Here is a 14,777-nt window from a genome sequence, read left to right as displayed (position 1 = left end):
TTGGTGTTTTCACAGGTTTGAGCAGTCATCTTCTCCCGACATAGGCTAGAGCAGAGCTCTCCAACCTCAAGAGCCCCTGTCCTGCACGTTTTAGTTCTCTCCTTGCTTCAGTATACCTGAGTCTCATGGTGACGTCATCACCATGGTTGTGAAAAAGCCCAATAGTGAGCCCCTCATTGCAACGAGGTGTGTTGCAACAGGGAGGAGCTAAAACATGCAGGACATGTACCCTCGAGCCACAGGTGTTTTTTGTTTTTACTTTCTTTTTTTTAAAACCTGAGGCCAACTGTTACTATCACACCTATAACTGTTACAATGCATGGAACCTTTCTAGTTGATATGTCAAGAGTGTAAAAACAATCAGTAACAGTTGCTTATGATCCTATTTTTAAGATCAACCTGTACACTGTGCATATGGTTCATTTCCATTACAATTAATATACGTCTCACAGACAGTACATGTGTGTTTTATTCAGATAAAATGAACAGATTACTATCAGCAGGCTCCTTCGGGGTGCAGAGGTCACACGTGAAGAATCAGAAGCCTGCGAGCCGGAGCGCCCTCTAGAGGATAGGATGTCTTTATGTTCCCCTGTTAAATATTCAGCGTTAACTCTTTAAAATCAATGCATTTAGCAGTTTTGTTGGGTTTTTTTTTTAAACCGTGTGTAGGAGGCAGTCGGCTCTGTCGGTGGCTGCACGGAGAGAAGCACGTCGTGTTTGTTTTGTGTGAACGTGTGTCAGAGAAGTGACGTGTGCGAGCCGCTTGTCTGGTGACGTGTCTCTCCGGCTCTCTCTTTTCTCTCGGAGCGGCTGATGGAGCCACACTGAGTCCGCTCACCACTCACACGGTTACCACTGACACGGCTGGAGGCGGCCCGCGGACACCATGGGGAGTAAGTGGCAATACTTTCTGCTCGACTCGCGTTTCGGGGGGGTGACCCGAAACCTCCGCTGACATTTTTGTTGTCGTTGAAAACCCTCAACAAAGAGCATTTGTGTGCGCTCGTCTGGGAGCTAACCAGCTAACCTTGGCAAGTTGGGCTAGCTCACAACCGGAGCGAGTTTACGTTGAAATTGCGTTTAACCTGGATAGATTCAGACTTCTGTCTCGAATGTCGGTGAGATCTCACGCCGTGTGTGGATCCTTGAAGGTGTCGTCAACGCTGCACGTTTTTAAACCGATTACTGCTGGACTATTCGGGGCTGAACGCTTGTTAGCATCAGGCTAATGCTACCTGAATGAAATAACCAGGCAGGAGAAAAATGCTTAAAAACAAAAAAAAAACCAACTCTTGATGTCTCGTCCTGAGGGCTCGTTTGTGTTTAGGTATGGACTCGGGACTGGTTGGGGTAGTTGAACGCGAGGAGGTGAGGGCGCTTGTTGTCATTGTGGGTTTCGTCGCTCGACAGCAAGGAGACGATTCACTGAGGTGCAGCTGTGACAGCGAACGCGAACGTGTCAGTCTCCTCACGTAGGAGTGTGTTCATGTATCCTCGAGCTTCGCTTTTTACGGGTTTGTCCCAGACTGACACGGTTCGCCCTGCTGGCAGCTGTCTGGCCCGGTGTTAGTGCTGACGTAGCCTGTAGGTAAAAGCTGGTTGAACAGTACAAGACGAGTGAAAACACATAACCTTAACTGTAAGTGCATTTTCTCTCCTAACATTATCTTTTTTCTCCTTGCAGTTAAGTTTTTAGAGGTCATCAAACCGTTCTGTGCGGTTTTGCCAGAAATCCAGAAACCAGAAAGAAAGGTAAAGCCTCTTGTCATGTGACAAAATGTTGTTTCCCCTCACAATTAAAGGGAAGAGCTTCATATCTTTTCTGTTTTTTCTCTCCCTCTTTATATAACTTTGCAGATTCAGTTTAGAGAAAAAGTACTATGGACGGCCATCACACTATTCATCTTTCTGGTGTGCTGCCAGGTCGGTATCTAAATATAACGATCCTTAATGGCAATTGTTAGACTCACTGGTTGTGCACTCTTTGTTGCTCAGTGTTTGTGTCTTGTGTTTCAGATCCCACTGTTTGGTATCATGTCGTCAGATTCGGCAGATCCCTTCTACTGGATGAGAGTAATCTTGGCTTCCAACAGAGGTGATTGCACGTTTCCTCTGAATTTTCACACTGCAGAGATCTTTGCAGCTCCACTGACGTGAAATATGCATCTGCTGTTATCAGTAGTAGTGTAATCTCACAACCACTTGTTTTAAGTCAAAGGTCAACAATTGCAGGTCCACTTGCTCCCCCTCCCTTGTAATCTAGGTATTGTTGCACGTTCTTACAGTAAAGCTGATTACTTTATTCTCCAGGTACTCTGATGGAGCTGGGTATCTCGCCCATTGTCACCTCGGGCCTGATCATGCAGCTGTTGGCTGGTGCCAAGATCATTGAGGTGGGAGATACTCCCAAAGACAGAGCGCTCTTCAATGGAGCTCAGAAACGTAGGTGTCATTTCTCGCCGCATCTGCTATTTTTAAACCATTTCACATACCCTTTGAAGTCTTTGAGAATGTTTTTATTAGATGCCTGTACACTGAAGACTCTTAATGATTTTTTTTTTTTTCCCCCAGTAACTTTCTTTGATTTTTTTCCCCTCTCTCTCTCTCTACAAGATGACTCATTTCAATATGGTTTTCTGTGCTTTTCAGTGTTTGGAATGATCATCACCATTGGACAGGCCATTGTATATGTTATGACTGGCATGTATGGAGACCCTTCAGAGATGGGTGCTGGGATATGCTTGCTCATCATCATCCAGGTTAATATGATGTCCGACTTTGCTGCTTTCAATTTGAAATTAATAAATCAATTATGTTTTAACTGCAAATTCAACTAAATCAGCCAGCACTCTTGTTAATATGGAATATGAGACACTGACAGCATCAATTGATATTACACTCATCACTATTTTCATGTTCTAATAAAAAAAAAAAAAAATGTCTGCCTTTGTCTTCAGCTCTTTGTTGCAGGTCTGATCGTCTTGCTGCTGGATGAGCTCCTTCAGAAGGGCTACGGTCTCGGATCTGGAATTTCTCTCTTCATCGCGACCAACATCTGTGAGACGATCGTGTGGAAGGCCTTCAGCCCCACCACTGTCAACACAGGCAGAGGTAGCAGCACCGGGAATGAACACATCTGGTCTGTGGCCGACGAGGAAGAAGAGGCTTCTGGTCACTGACTCACCATGTGACTCTTGCGGTTCATCCAGGTACTGAGTTTGAAGGTGCCATCATCGCTCTCTTCCACCTGCTGGCCACGCGCACGGACAAGGTGCGCGCCCTGAGGGAAGCCTTCTACAGACAAAACCTGCCGAACCTCATGAACCTCATCGCCACTGTGTTTGTGTTCGCGGTGGTTATATACTTCCAGGTGAGCAGCACGACGGAAACACCGAGTTGCATTTTACACTTGATCCTATTGACGACATTCACAATAAATGTTCAGTGTCGATGGAAAAACCCGAATCTGGCATGTAAGAGATTTCTCTTTCGGTCTTTCTTTCTCAGGGCTTCAGAGTGGACTTGCCCATTAAGTCGGCACGTTACCGTGGCCAATACAACACCTACCCCATTAAACTGTTCTACACCTCCAACATCCCCATCATCCTGCAGTCCGCCCTGGTGTCCAATCTTTACGTCATCTCTCAGATGCTCTCCACACGTTTCAGCGGCAACTTCTTGGTCAACCTCCTGGGAACCTGGTCTGTAAGTATTCACTGGAAGTTTCGCTGTCAGTCTTAGGATCACCCGCCTGAAGGATAATGCCATAAATAATAGTTTGGGTATTGATCGACGTGTCAGATTTGCTGGTGTGAACAAGACCTTTGTGTTTTAGGACACCACGAGTGGAGGACCAGCTCGGGCCTATCCAGTGGGCGGCCTCTGCTACTACCTTTCTCCTCCAGAGTCGTTTGGTTCGGTTTTGGATGATCCGGTTCATGCGGTCATCTACATCGTCTTCATGCTTGGCTCTTGTGCCTTCTTCTCCAAGACCTGGATTGAAGTGTCTGGTTCCTCAGCCAAAGACGTGAGTGTGTTGCGCCAGTATCGGCACGTTGAAAGCCTTGCCTGCGTAACACCACCCGCTAACTCACCACTGTGTACGTCAGGTGGCAAAGCAGCTGAAGGAGCAGCAGATGGTGATGCGGGGACACCGAGAGACCTCAATGGTGCACGAACTCAACAGGTACGATCTTTCTCTCTCTGACCTCAGGTGTACACCCCCGTGGTTTATAGTGAGCACTCTTCACTCATGTGTGTGTGTGTGTGTTTGGGTCTGCAGGTACATCCCCACAGCGGCTGCTTTCGGTGGGCTCTGCATAGGAGGGCTGTCTGTCATGGCGGACTTCCTCGGTGCCATCGGATCGGGTACAGGAATCCTCCTGGCTGTGACCATCATCTACCAGTACTTTGAGATCTTCGTCAAGGAGCAGAGTGAAGTTGGCAGCATGGGAGCATTGTTGTTCTAGAACATGGCAATCTTCTGACGCACAACAAACAAACACAGAACCCCCCCCCTTATTTTTATTTTTTTTTGCAATTGACACAATCAATGTGTTATGCAGCTGAGTAGTAAATTACTCCAACTGTCGTCCATCACCAAATTGCTCTCATGTGTTGAGCATAATAATGTGTCCTTTGTATCCCAGTAGCAGTTTCCCATCTCTGCAGGCTGCCCAAGTCCCACTGAAGAATGCCCAAAAGCACTAAGGTGTGGTTGCACGTTTAAGGAAACACCAAGACGGACCGCAGCAGCTTGTTGACGCTTCCCTCAAGCTCAGAGCACTGTGCCTGGACACTTTAGTGGAGTTCAAAGGAACCATGTAATGTTCATAACCCTGCTTGAGGTTTCCAGAGACCCACCTGGAGTGTGAAAAGTGTAAAAGGAGATCTACTTTTTGTCTTCTGGATGGGGTTTTAAATGATCGCAGACAGACTGTTAGTCCACTACATTTACTTTTACTTTGAATTCTCATGGACTGTTTATATCCACTCTGGTCTTATGTTGGACACAGTGTTTGTCCTCAAAGGAAACTGTCTGTGTTGTCATGCTCTTTTATTCCCAGACTGAATCGCTGCACAAAACTGCCCAGGTGGTCGGGATGAGGGTGGGTTTGATAGGGATGAAAAAAGGGGTTTCATTTTTGTTTTTACTTTATGTAACAGACATAATTGTGTTATTAAAAAAAAAAACAGGACTTGTTTTCCAATACACTTGATTTGTGTTTTGATTTGAAGAGAACATTTGACAAGTCGGTAGCAAATAAAACGACTGCTGTTAGCACTGTTCATTGAGAAAGAAAGAAAAAGTACGAGTTTGGACTGAGGCTTTTCTGCCTCATGCACATGCTTCCTGTGCCTGCATGAGTTTTCTTCAGGTGGACACTTCCTCACACATTTCATTCATCTGGAGTCTAAGGTGGATCATACAACAACCGACTGTACATCCTGAACGTGTGTCAAGTCTCACGCGGCACAAAGACATGCCCATCAAATAATATTGGTAGATATCCAAGTTTGCACATCTCGTGCAAGCTGTGGCACTGTGATGGAGAGATGGCCTGCCCACAATGTACCCTGCCTTATTTTCAGATCCTAGTCTGATAAATCCAAAGGATGGATAATCAAGTTGTTGTACAGTAAAAAGTGTTTGGTTTTCTCCCAGCTCAGAGTAATTTTTGTAATGTGAAAATATATAAAGACAACACTTGTGGATAACAGTAGTGTAACTCCATCTGCATAGCCTCAATCTCTATTAAAAGGAAAATGCTCACCAAGTATAAAGTTTAAGAAGTTTATAACAATGTATCGCTACCAGGAAAGCATCAATCGCATGATCACATGCAGTGGGGTTAGGGTTAGTTCTTTGCATCTGATGGAAGGTCAATCAGAAACAAGAGCGATGCTGTACACATAGTCATACACAAACATGGATGAATAAACAACAGACAAAAGCTTCTTCAAAGACACCTCCAGTAAAAAAAAACATCCTAAATAGATAACAGCCCATATTTCTATTTTTTTTTTTTTTTTTTGCATCATTTTAGGTCACTTTTGAAACTATTGAATTGTACTTTTTGATGTTTAGTTTACATCCTTAATAATTCATTTTAGAATTACAGTTTTTATACGAACTCTATACATAAAACAGGAAAAAACAAGGGTTTGCAAAATGTAGACAGTCTTAACATTTCGATTTCTCTCTTTATAAAGAGTGTTGTTACGTATTTATGCGCGCGCGGTGACGTCATGACCCTGCGCCCGAGCGCTCACAGGTCAGAGGGCTGTCACGGAGCTCCTGGACGCCGGCTGGACTATCAAATGAAATCTTCCTGGTTGTTCAAAAGAAAAATCCCATCAACTGGCGATTTCTGGTCGTTTCTTCTGGCGGACGTTGTGCCTGACGTTCAGTCTGAGCAGCAGACATGTCGTACTGCAAACAGGAGGGTAAATATCTACTTTCATTCATTTTTTTGCGCGTGCGGCTGAGCAATGTCACCGTGTGGCTACCATGCTAAGCTAGCAGCAGTTGTTTCGGTATAAATGGTGTCCTTGTCAACTGGTGACCGACTTCCTCCAGCCGCCGTCTTGCGCCTTGTAACAGTGGGCGCTAAAAAAAAAAAAAAAAAAAACGCAGAAATCCGTAGCTATCCCGGTGAAGACCCTTTGCAATACAATTTCAAAAGTGTTGTACCTTTTGTCTCTTTTTAACATATGCGCTTACTTGCAACAACGACAGAGGCTAAAGGAAGTCGGTCACCAGTTAACAAGGAAACGAGTTACCCCGAAACACCGGGAAACTAACATTTCAGCTTACAGCTTCTAGCAGAGGTGAAGATAACTGCATACATGTTTAATACTTAATTTACTGTCCCCTGTTGTCTGTTGATGTGTTGGCAGGCTGTTTATGTGAGGTGTCAGAGGGCTGTGGTTGTGTTGGGGGGCCACTTTTAGGGTTTTAGAGCCGCACGGTGTCCTCCAGGGACCTCCGTCAGTCAGGCAGGCGAACCGGCCGCACAAATATGTTAATTTATTTAAAACTGAACAAGCGGGCGCCCTTCAAAATGACAGGACACATTTGCTGGGAGTTTAACCTTATCACTGTGTCTTTTGTCGCCATTGAAGGAAAAGATCGCATCATATTCGTGACCAAAGAAGACCACGAGGCCCCCAGCAATGCTGAGCTAATAGCAGATGACCCCGATGATCCTTACGAGGAGCAGGGTGAGTGTTTCAGCCTCTCATTCCACTTATTCTCTCTGTCCACCCGCTGATTTAAGAACTGCAGATGATCAGTATTTTAATGTAGACTTTTCTCGTCAGTAAAGTTTTTTTTTTTTATGCCTTTCCTCTCCACTGAATGGGTCACTTAGTCAATAAATGAACATTGTGTCATTGGATAAAGACGGGATATTTTATTAATCTATTATTTATTCATCATGTTTTTACTCTTCATAAGAGCGTCACAGTGCTGCTTTAAATGTCTTGTTCTGTCTTGACAAACTTCCACTAAGTAAAAAATTCTGAACTTGATAAAGTACCTGAAATGATTTTACATTTTTTTAAGTGACGATTTAGTGAAATTTTAGCCTTCGGATTGTCAGTTTTATTTTCATCACTTCATCAGCCAACACTACAGTTCTTTTTCAAAAATCCATTACAGGCCAAATATCTGGATTTATTTTGCCATTTGTGCTGAATGCAACCTGAATGAGTTTTGATATGGAGTTTTTAAATGATGAAGCAGAAATGAATGAATGAAGGAAGTGTGGACTCAAATGACATCCGACGCTGAAGGGGGGGAGCATTAGCATTATGAACAACTGTAAAGCAGCCAAATATTGTTTCAGGTTTGAAGGGAATTGATTCGTCATGGTTGGATAATTTCTGGCATTTAGGTTGTGGGATTTGTTCTCGGTGGTGACCCTCAGTAAAATCGAGTGAATATGAGTTTCATATTCACGGTGTGCAGAAATAAGACATGCATATGTACGTTTTTGGTGTGAGATAATTATAACGGAAACAAACAATAGATCTTCCGCGTCGCTCACATTTGATGGAGAAGCCTTGTTTTCATGGTTCCTAAATTCATGAAGACATTAATGCAAATGGTGGTTGTGTGGTGGCTCCAGGTCTGATCCTGCCCAACGGAGACATCAACTGGAACTGTCCGTGTCTGGGCGGCATGGCCAGCGGACCGTGTGGCTCTCAGTTCAAGGAGGCCTTTTCGTGTTTCCACTACAGTAAGGAAGAGGTGAAGGGCTCCGAATGCATCGACAACTTCCGTGACATGCAGGAGTGCATGCAGAGGTACCCTGAGCTCTACCCCCAGGAGGAAGACAAAGACGCCTCCGCCCAGCAGGAGTCCGACTCCGCTCCTACCTCCGCCGCCGCCTCGCCGCCGGACAATTCTGCCTTATCGCCCGAGGGCGACTCGACTCCGGCTGCTTCTGCGGTCGCACCCGACGGCGCTTCAGCCGCCGACGGCCAGACCGCCAGCTAAAGTCTGTCACCCGCCGGCTCACGTCGTATCAGTGCAAGTACTGCCCAGCATCACTGACTCTCCACACAGAGCTCCGATCGGTCTCCTCCTGTGGAAGCCACCGGAGAGAGCGTAGCGACACAGCTCTGACACTCACGCCAACCGAATGAAGGCCATCAGAGGGAGACGTGCAGACACACGTAGCGCTTGTACAATAGGGGTGGGCTGCTTTGTTCTCTGTGTACTCAAGAATCCAAAAACCAATCCTGTGTACTGACCGTGGGCCGAGCTGTTTGCCGCAGGGACAGTAGCCGAAAGACTCCCCTTATATGCAATAGAAATGTAATTTGCTGCTTGTTCACATTTAGAAGAGTTGCCTGTGCTTTCTGCGTGTGGTTTTTGTAACTGGGAGATTGGATTGGCTTGAAGTGGGTATGTAACTACCTGTAGCATATGTGGGTCAACGTGTCCCGAGTGTAGAGAAGCAAGCAGCTGTACCAACATGGACGTTGGGCAACGTATAGCCGTGAAGCAAAGTCGGCGACAAAATCTAGTTACCTCACCTAAAATGAGACCTGCTTAAAAAAAAAAAAAAAAAGAACCACCACAATAAAGGGTCCTTTTTGACCCAATATATTGTTGTTCTCCAGTCCATTCAGTTTGCTGGAGCTCTACAAAATAAAACCCTGACAAGTTCAGACCATAACTTTGTTTGCATCTCCACTTCAAATCATCCAAACTCGCAGGATAACTTGACGCCGATCAAAAGTCCACACTGTAATCACTGTTTGATTTGGGCACGTCTGCTATTAACATTTTATTTTTTTTTTTTTACCTCAGAAAGAGTTAGTTTTTACTTTAAAAAAAAAAAATGAGACCAAAACACAGGCAACTTGGGAAGAAAGCAAAGCTGCTGTGGGAAACATCTGTGCAGTTTATAAGTCACGTTTATTTCACTATTTTGTGATGTGGGGGGGCTTTAGGGTCTTTCCATCCATTACTGTATAAACAATGGACTCCTCTTCAGTTCAATAACATAATATAAGGCTTATTGAGTGTGTGACTGTACATGTTGACGTTGTGTTGGTGCCGTCTGGGGTCTTCAGTTGGATGCTGTGGTCACGTCACTGTTTCATTCAGGAGTTTGATGAACTTGATGGTTTTACTCACATGTTCAGAATTTAAGAAAAAAAAGAAGTTGAACATGTTCAGTGTCCATTTTTCTTTCCTTTTTCAAGACAAAGGAGGATGTTTTGATTGTTGTCATATTTACGTTTATTAGTCGGCATAAGAGAGATGACAGGTGAGTGAATACAATTGAAGAAATGGTCTTGAGCTCAGAGTGTTAAAGTCGCCACGGCGCCTCGTCGAGACGTTCAGGAACCAAAACTCAACGGTTCATGTGTTCGTATTTGTTAAATGACATCCCCGAAAAACATACATCATGTTTTGCTGATTAAAAAAATAAAATATTCTTTATTCGTGTAAATATTCTTTAGACTTGAAGCTTAACCGAGGTATTTTTTTTTTTTTTTTTTTACCAACTTGTCATTGGGTTTCTGGCAGTTTAAACGTTTGTGAATGAGTTAAGACCTTCATCCAATCTTTTGTAGCACAAGTCTGGTGAAACCCCCGGAGTATTTCCTCCCTGACGGCAGCGGGTTTCAGTCCTTATTCTGAATTAGTCACCGACTGAGGAGTATTTTTGTAGCGTCCTCTGGAGGATGGATCTCACGGGCATCCGGTCCTCAGTCCCTCGGATATAAACAAGCCTAACCGAGGAGTCCATGGGACCACTACGCTCTGCATGGTGACCAGCAATCTGCCTGTTCCGAGCTCCTCTGGACCAGCAAGCAGGTACTCCATACCTGGTGAGATAAAAGATTGGAAGCAGTATAACAATTCAATCTAAAATTTCAATTTTAATGTCTTCAGTGAGGTGTTTGCTTCTCTTAAACCTCTTCATGTGTTGGCGCAGGTCTCACCTGGGTTGAGTACAGGACAAGTGCAGCCGCGGCTGGTCCAGGACAGAGGGTAGATGCTGATGGTCCCCAGGTGGAGCGGCACCCGACCTGAAAGGAGGACCTTGCGGACTTTGACCAGCACCTCTGCGTGGCTGCCTTTGTCATGAGCGGACAGCACGCTCACCTTTATTGCTGTTGTGAGCCACAAGGAAAAATGCGTCTTGAGCTGCTCTGAAGCACTTCGCGACTTCTTTCTACGGCCACGACTGAGCTTCTTACCATAATCGTGTTTCGTCTTGCACAAGTCGGAAAAACTTCTCAGTTTTTTTTCTTTGCAGCTGCATTTCCCTGTGAACAGACGGTCAGCAAGTAACACGGCGATCGGACGGGGGTGGAAATTTGGCGGCGCGAGATAAATCTCACCTGTGTAATGCAGAGCAGACACTGCGAGCTCCTTTGACCACTGCGCCTCCTCCTCGATCGTGAACATATGATCCAAGTCGGGAATCTTTCCACCGACGGGCACATTTAAAACTTGATTGTTTGCGTACCTGTAAAAGTGAAATGAAATGTTTCGCGTAAATAATGCTCGCAGCGCGGATTCCAATTACGAGTGCTGTTAAACCCGGGCCCACCGATCTACGTACCGGAGGAGACAATGCCCAGTGGTCGGGTCACATCCGTGAGAGCAGCCGCAGGGTTTGCAGCCCTCGTCTCCAAAGCTCCAGTAACCGGGCAGGCAGTGGCTGCAGCTCGTCCCCTCTACACCGACCTTACAGTGGCACTGGCCACTCCGGGGGTGGCACCACGGCCCCCCCTCTCCGATAGGAGGAGGCAAGGAGCCACGAGGGTCACACCAGCACCCTGCAAGGCGGGAAAGAAACAGGTCTGTGTGTGTGTGGAAGAGCGTTCCCTTTTACTCTCCGGTGAGATTTATGAAACTCCAGCAGATGGCGCTACAACAGAAAGCGAGCACTCTGGCCCTGTTGGTTTTCCCATCTCTTCTGGTTCGGATGCTTTTAATATAATGGGTGTGTCATTGGGAAGTTCAACATCAGGCCTGAACAACTGGTCAGCGTCAGACATGTGAAGCAGGAACGCGTCAAAACAATTCCAGGCCGTCACCACCGCCAAGCGCCGGCTTGTGACCCATCTGTTACTTTGAATAATTTCAAGTCTGAAAAATCTCATCTTCCTGCCAAAGCCACATCGGTTCATCTGGAGCCAGGGTCAGGGCGCCGTTTGCCTCGTGTCTCTTACGTGTGCAGGCGTGGGGAGAGCCGAGGGGCATCGACGGGTGGCGGTGGTAGCCACGCTGACAGCGGTGGCACCTGCGGCCCACGGTGTTGTGCCGGCAGTCGTCGCAAACGCCCCCGCTGGTGCTTCCAGAGGAGAGCCACGCCCGCTGGGAGAAGTGACAGCTGTCGGCGTGGCCGTGGCACTCGCACCCTGCAGGCACACGGGACGAGCAGTGTGCCAGTTACAATGATTCCACCTGATCACACTTACTTACTTCAAACAGTATTGAAGTACTTTGCTCTTTACTGATAGAACTGTAACCTGTTTTCTCGGTAAAGATCACGTTTCATTTCCTTTGTCTCTGTCAGCTGTGCCCGAAAGGTAAGCTCATGTTCATTTATGGCCAGTAATGCACCACAGGTACTGTAAATACTGACTAATCTTATTCAGGATCGGGTGCATCACTTTAACATCAAGAGAAATGACTTGGTCAGCATTAATGAGGCATTCATGCACTAGTAAAAGATAGAGTTGAATGAAATTGTGATTGTTAAAACAAAAGCTTCAATGCAAAATTAATAAAACAGTAAATATGGCCAGTCGCCCTGCAGCTCTCTGAAACATCGGAAAGAGTAACTCATTGGCGATTGTATGGGCCGAACAGTGGTGTGTTACTTTATGCGTTATTCTCTACACTAATAACGAGAAATGATAGAATCCACATCAGAATAGTTACGTCTGCCTCGTGTGGCCGTTACGGTTCATCCGGTGTAAAGTCTCCTCTCTCCTCTTCCTCATTTCATGAATGGTAATTGAGTGATGTAACAGTTGTGCGGGTTCGTTGGTGGTCCCTTACTCTGGCATGGGTTTGACTCCCCACTGCTGCCATTGGCAGGCCTCCAGGAACGATCATTGTAGAGCGGGGCGCATCTCTCGCAGTGATTCCCAGCTGTGTGGTGAGTGCACAGACACCGACCAAACACCTGGAAGACACATCTGGGATGGCTGAGTTACTTCACCTTTGTCAACACACTTCACAGACACTTGGGGTCGAGAGAAATGCCCCAGTTGGTGGAAAGTGGAGGTCAAGCTATTTTAAACCTCTGAACTGCCGACATGTTCCCCAGTAAGTGCATTCTACATCTGGACCCCGACATCCTCATGCTATGAGTCCGTAATTGAACACAGGCCTCACAGACTTTCTATAACAGTTGTTGGTTGTTTTCCCGTGAGACCAACACATAAACACACAGGATGAGCTACTCACCATGTTACTGTCCTGGCTTTTGTCCTCACTGCTGTTGTTGGCGACACAATGCTCAGCATGGCCGTGGCACAGGCACGTCCCTCTGACCAGTAAAGTATAAATAGCATAAGGTGCTGAGTCTGTGCTTTCTGTGCTGGATGTGGGGGTCAGAGTTGAGACTGTGGGGTGTCTCCGTTCTGCAGGAGGCGTCAGAGAGGCAGGACAAGCCTGAGCTTTAAGGAGTCTGATGCGGAGATTTGTGAGTGTCATTCGAGCGAGGGCCTCCGGACTGTAGGGGTCAAGTGCTTTAGTAGTGCTCGGGTCAAGAATGCGCAATATCACCTGGAATGAGAAGAGGAGATCTTTAAAAGTATCCAACCAAAAGTATATAGAATGACCCGTCTTTTGTGTATCCTCTCACCTCCCCCCGGGTGCATTGGGCGGCACTGCTGTAGCGGGACGTACAGAGAGAGCCCGGCTGGTTAAAGTCATCAGACAGTCCAAATTCCATGCTGCAGTTGTGTGCAAAGACCTTGACGGTTTCCCAAGTCTTTCCAAAGTCAATTGAACGTTCAATGGCCATAGCAGCAGGCCGGGGTGACCTGAATACTAAAACCACATGGGAGAGACAGAACTGTGTTTCTAGGTCCAGTCGTATCTCCTCCTGGTGTTCCTGTGCAGCAGGATCGCCACGTGACGCCCACCAGGTATCGGGATGCGAGAAGGAGTCGTCAGTCATGTGAGCGGGAGGGTGTGTGTCCTCAGGACAAAGCCTCTGGGTCACAGAGAGGTTCTTGCAGCTTCTTGAGAGGGTGAAGAGAGTCCTGCCACTGGCCAGGTTCCCTATGGAGGGGCTGCAGGCATGGTCCACACATCTAGAGACTGACACAGAGGGTTCGTGAAAGTCAGATGTATATTAGCAAGGTACCTCACACAATGCTTTCAGATCAGTTTGCATAGTTCTGCAGGCAGGAAGGAACAACACTGAAATCAATTAGAAAACCAAACACATGCTCCATTGTGTTTCCACATGAATTTTTAATTTGCCCGAGCAACGTTCCACTGATGCTGTCGAAACCTGCACTTTCCCCCATTGGACAGCATCGAGACTCTCAGGTTCCATGTGACGGTAACACACGAGACAGTCGCGCAATTTTATCTGCAATTTAGTAGTATTACTTTTCCCCTTTACAAGCATGGATTAAAAAAAAAAAAAAAAGGACGGGCAAAGAGCAACGTGTATTCAGCCCCGACTGACTGAAGTGACTCCAAACAAAAAACAAAAACAAACAAAAAAAAACAGCCTCGTCACAAACGCACGCGCCTCACCTGCTCCGCTCCGCGTCAGAAAGAAAAGGAGGCACGCGAGTGTCACCAGCATCCGACGTCCACCTGTCCGGAGCACATTGAACCCCGTCATCCTTAATTCCGCCGTCTTTACAACATTTACGGAGCGATAAACGTGTTCGTGCGGCGATCACTTCCAACATTACGCGTCGCCTGTTTAGGGGAAAAGCGCATTTCTCTGCCAATTACGCAATGCGCAAAGTGGCAGCATGAATCCATTCTCCGTGATTCCCCCTCTGAAATAAAGTCGCCAATTGAAGTTCAAAACATCCTCATGGAGAATAGAGAGTAGGAGTCCCGGGTCAAGTCAATAAAAAAACAAAACGACAACAACTAAAAAAAAAATTCAAAATTGTTTAATTCCTCTTCGTGTTAAGTAGCTACTTTGAAAACGAAATGTTTAAAATGTCAATTTTATATTTCCCCTCCTCGTTTTGCAAAATCCATTCTTGTTTAAAAAATAATAATAATAATTTTCTTAAATTTCAGTCCGACC

The 14,777-nt window shown here is 46.1% G+C and overlaps 3 protein-coding genes across 3 annotated transcripts; 2 read left to right on the top strand and 1 right to left on the bottom strand.

The window, feature by feature from the left end:
• The first annotated feature begins 797 nt into the window (after window positions 1-797).
• LOC308129353 (protein transport protein Sec61 subunit alpha-like 1) lies at window positions 798-5,220 on the top strand. Its single transcript, XM_080495284.1, has 12 exons — window positions 798-896; window positions 1,688-1,755; window positions 1,861-1,926; window positions 2,020-2,098; window positions 2,314-2,445; window positions 2,653-2,762; window positions 2,961-3,114; window positions 3,213-3,373; window positions 3,511-3,708; window positions 3,839-4,030; window positions 4,113-4,189; window positions 4,286-5,220. Exons 1-12 carry the CDS (start codon window positions 890-892, stop codon window positions 4,470-4,472), a joined length of 1,431 nt encoding a protein of 476 aa, XP_080351410.1. The 5' UTR covers window positions 798-889; the 3' UTR covers window positions 4,473-5,220.
• Window positions 5,221-6,299: 1,079 nt separating this feature from the next.
• On the top strand, window positions 6,300-9,585 carry chchd4a (coiled-coil-helix-coiled-coil-helix domain containing 4a). The gene is made up of 3 exons (XM_080495164.1): window positions 6,300-6,450; window positions 7,129-7,227; window positions 8,136-9,585. Exons 1-3 carry the CDS (start codon window positions 6,429-6,431, stop codon window positions 8,504-8,506), a joined length of 492 nt encoding a protein of 163 aa, XP_080351290.1. The 5' UTR covers window positions 6,300-6,428; the 3' UTR covers window positions 8,507-9,585.
• A 151-nt stretch (window positions 9,586-9,736) lies between these two features.
• Window positions 9,737-14,777, bottom strand: LOC308129285 (netrin-4). Its single transcript, XM_080495163.1, has 10 exons — window positions 14,264-14,777; window positions 13,356-13,816; window positions 12,956-13,276; window positions 12,545-12,671; window positions 11,710-11,898; window positions 11,097-11,313; window positions 10,873-11,000; window positions 10,729-10,797; window positions 10,471-10,641; window positions 9,737-10,353 (listed from the first exon to the last, which is right to left on the bottom strand). The coding sequence occupies exons 1-10, from the start codon at window positions 14,352-14,354 to the stop codon at window positions 10,217-10,219; spliced, it is 1,911 nt and encodes a 636-aa protein (XP_080351289.1). The 5' UTR covers window positions 14,355-14,777; the 3' UTR covers window positions 9,737-10,216.

This window comes from Blennius ocellaris, assembly GCF_963422515.1.
Source record: "Blennius ocellaris genome assembly, chromosome: 4".
Classification (NCBI taxonomy): domain Eukaryota; kingdom Metazoa; phylum Chordata; class Actinopteri; order Blenniiformes; family Blenniidae; genus Blennius; species Blennius ocellaris.
The sequence above is the reverse complement of the archived record's forward strand: the minus strand, read 5'-3'. Positions and strand labels throughout refer to the sequence as shown.

Coding starts and splice junctions, on each gene's coding strand:
- chchd4a (XM_080495164.1), top strand. CDS start 6,429: ATGTCGTACTGCAAACAGGAGG. Junction 6,451..7,128: donor GTCGTACTGCAAACAGGAGG/GTAAATATCTAC, acceptor TCGCCATTGAAG/GAAAAGATCGCATCATATTC. Junction 7,228..8,135: donor TGATCCTTACGAGGAGCAGG/GTGAGTGTTTCA, acceptor TGGTGGCTCCAG/GTCTGATCCTGCCCAACGGA.
- LOC308129353 (XM_080495284.1), top strand. Junction 2,099..2,313: donor AATCTTGGCTTCCAACAGAG/GTGATTGCACGT, acceptor TTTATTCTCCAG/GTACTCTGATGGAGCTGGGT. Junction 3,709..3,838: donor ACCTCCTGGGAACCTGGTCT/GTAAGTATTCAC, acceptor TTTGTGTTTTAG/GACACCACGAGTGGAGGACC.
- LOC308129285 (XM_080495163.1), bottom strand. CDS start 14,354: ATGACGGGGTTCAATGTGCTCCGGACAGGTGGACGTCGGATGCTGGTG. Junction 11,001..11,096: donor ACTGGGCATTGTCTCCTCCG/GTACGTAGATCG, acceptor TCACTTTTACAG/GTACGCAAACAATCAAGTTT. Junction 10,798..10,872: donor GTCTGCTCTGCATTACACAG/GTGAGATTTATC, acceptor GTCTGTTCACAG/GGAAATGCAGCTGCAAAGAA.